Raw genomic sequence first — 2,032 nt, forward strand, 5'->3', positions numbered from 1 at the left:
TCATGGGTACTTCTTAAGCCTTAGGATAATAGGCTTATTTATAGTTTTCTTTTGAAAGAGTATTTTTAGACCCCTCTTTAAGTCTTTATTTCTCAGACTGTAAATGAAGGGGTTCAGCATGGGGGTGACCACTGTGTACATCACCGAGGCTGTTGCACTCGAGTGTGAGCTGTGGGAAGCAGCAGAGCTAAGGTACACTCCTAAGCCTGTACAATAAAATAAGGAGACAACGGAGAGGTGAGATGCACAGGTGGAAAATGCTTTATACTTCCTGTGTGATGATGTGATTCCACGTATGGAGGAAACTATCTTAGAGTAAGAGTAAATAATACCAGTGAGGGAACCACCAGCCATCAACACAGCTACAAAATACATCACCATGTTATTGAGAAAGGTGTCAGAATTGGCAAGTTGGATCATCTGATTGAGTTCACAGAAGAAGTGGGGGATTTCTAAGGCTGTACAGAAGGACAGTTGCAACATCATTAAGCTTTCTAACAAGGAATGCAGGACACATATGATCCAGGATGCTAGCACCAGCAGTCCACAGAGCCGGGGGTTCATGATGACCATGTAGTGCAGGGGGTGACAGATGGCCACAAACCGATCATAGGCCATCACAGTCAGGAGGAAGATGTCTAATCCTATAAAGAGTGTAAAAAAATGCATCTGGATGATGCAGCCTTCATAGGTGATGACTTTGCTCTGGGTCTGGATGTTCCACAGCATCTTTGGGATGGTGGTGGAGGTGAAACAGATGTCTACAAAGGACAGGTTGGAGAGGAAGAAGTACATGGGGGTGTGGAGGTGGGAGTCTGAGATGACGGCCAGGATGATGAGCAGGTTTCCAAACACGGTGATCAGGTACATGGAGAGGAAAAGCCCAAACATGAGGGGCTGCAGTTCTGGCTCCTCTGAAAATCCCAGAAGAAGAAATTCTGAAACTCCTGTTATGTTCCTTGGTGTCATGCGGTGGAAGTGACTACTAGAAAAGGGGAATGTATGATTAATTGTCACACAAATGGGCATTACTCACATTGTTGAAATGTTGCCATTTGTATTTCCCATTAAGAAATTAATTTCAATATTTTTTTCCTGGATTTGGTCCCCTTTTTAAAATCCTCTATGTTATCTCTAATTAGCAGACATATCCCCCTCTCCTTTTCCCCCCAGATGTCATGTATTCACAGTTCTGATAAGAAACTCTTTCATGCACTTGAGAAATACAAATTGAATTGAGAAAATGCTCCAGGCACTTACTATGCAGGGAGTGCAGGGTGCTGAAAAACCAAAGCTCCCAAAATCTGGTTATGGAGACAGAATAAAAGTAAATAAAAATTATTTAGCATGTCAGATGGTGACAGTGTTATGAAGACAAAAAAAGGAGGTATAAAGGAGAGAGTGAAAAAGGAGTTCTATTTTTTTAATGCACGTTCAGGCGAGACCTGTGAACAAGGGGATATTTGAACAAAGACCTCAAGGAAGATAGAACCAGTGCATGAACAAACCTGGTAAAGTGTGCCTGGGCAAGGAAACAGACAGTGCAAAGAAATGCCCTGAAGAAGGTGTTTAAGATGTTCTAGTCCCAAAAGGGGGCCACCCCGGCGAAGGAAATGAGCAGGAGGAAGAGTGAGAAGTGATGGTGTCAGAGAATGTTGAGGAATGAGGTAGCCTCCCCGCTGCTGCTACAACTTCAATTCACAAGGGGTCCCTTGTCCATATGTTGTATCTTCTGCATTTTAGGAAATCCAATATAAAAAACTATATGAAACAAATTGAAGGAAAATGCAATATAATAATTTAATTTAATAATATCACTAAATCAATTTTAAATTACAAAAGACTTGGAAATAAAATAATTGACAGCAAGTTTTAAAAAAATGAGACAGAAGCACCAAGTTATAAACTTCCTCTTACATAGAAATATATGGATTCAAATATGCATGTGAAAAATAATTTAGTCAAATGTAAAGAAGAATGCCTTCCAAATGGAAACTGAACACAACGCAACTTTTTGAAACAGACCTAATCA

At 40.6% G+C, this 2,032-nt stretch overlaps 1 protein-coding gene across 1 annotated transcript; it reads right to left on the reverse strand.

The window, feature by feature from the left end:
• On the reverse strand, positions 1-969 carry LOC102530084 (olfactory receptor 7A17-like). Its single transcript, XM_015251210.3, has one exon. It carries the CDS (start codon positions 967-969, stop codon positions 1-3), a length of 969 nt encoding a protein of 322 aa, XP_015106696.3.
• Between the last annotated feature and the right edge of the window lie 1,063 nt (positions 970-2,032).

The sequence above is a fragment of the Vicugna pacos genome, chromosome 22 (assembly GCF_048564905.1).
Source record: "Vicugna pacos chromosome 22, VicPac4, whole genome shotgun sequence".
Taxonomy (NCBI): Eukaryota; Metazoa; Chordata; class Mammalia; order Artiodactyla; family Camelidae; genus Vicugna; species Vicugna pacos.

Excerpts from the sequence above, each read along its gene's own strand:
- LOC102530084 (XM_015251210.3), bottom strand. The coding sequence starts at position 969 with ATGACACCAAGGAACATAACAGGAGTTTCAGAATTTCTTCTTCTGGGA.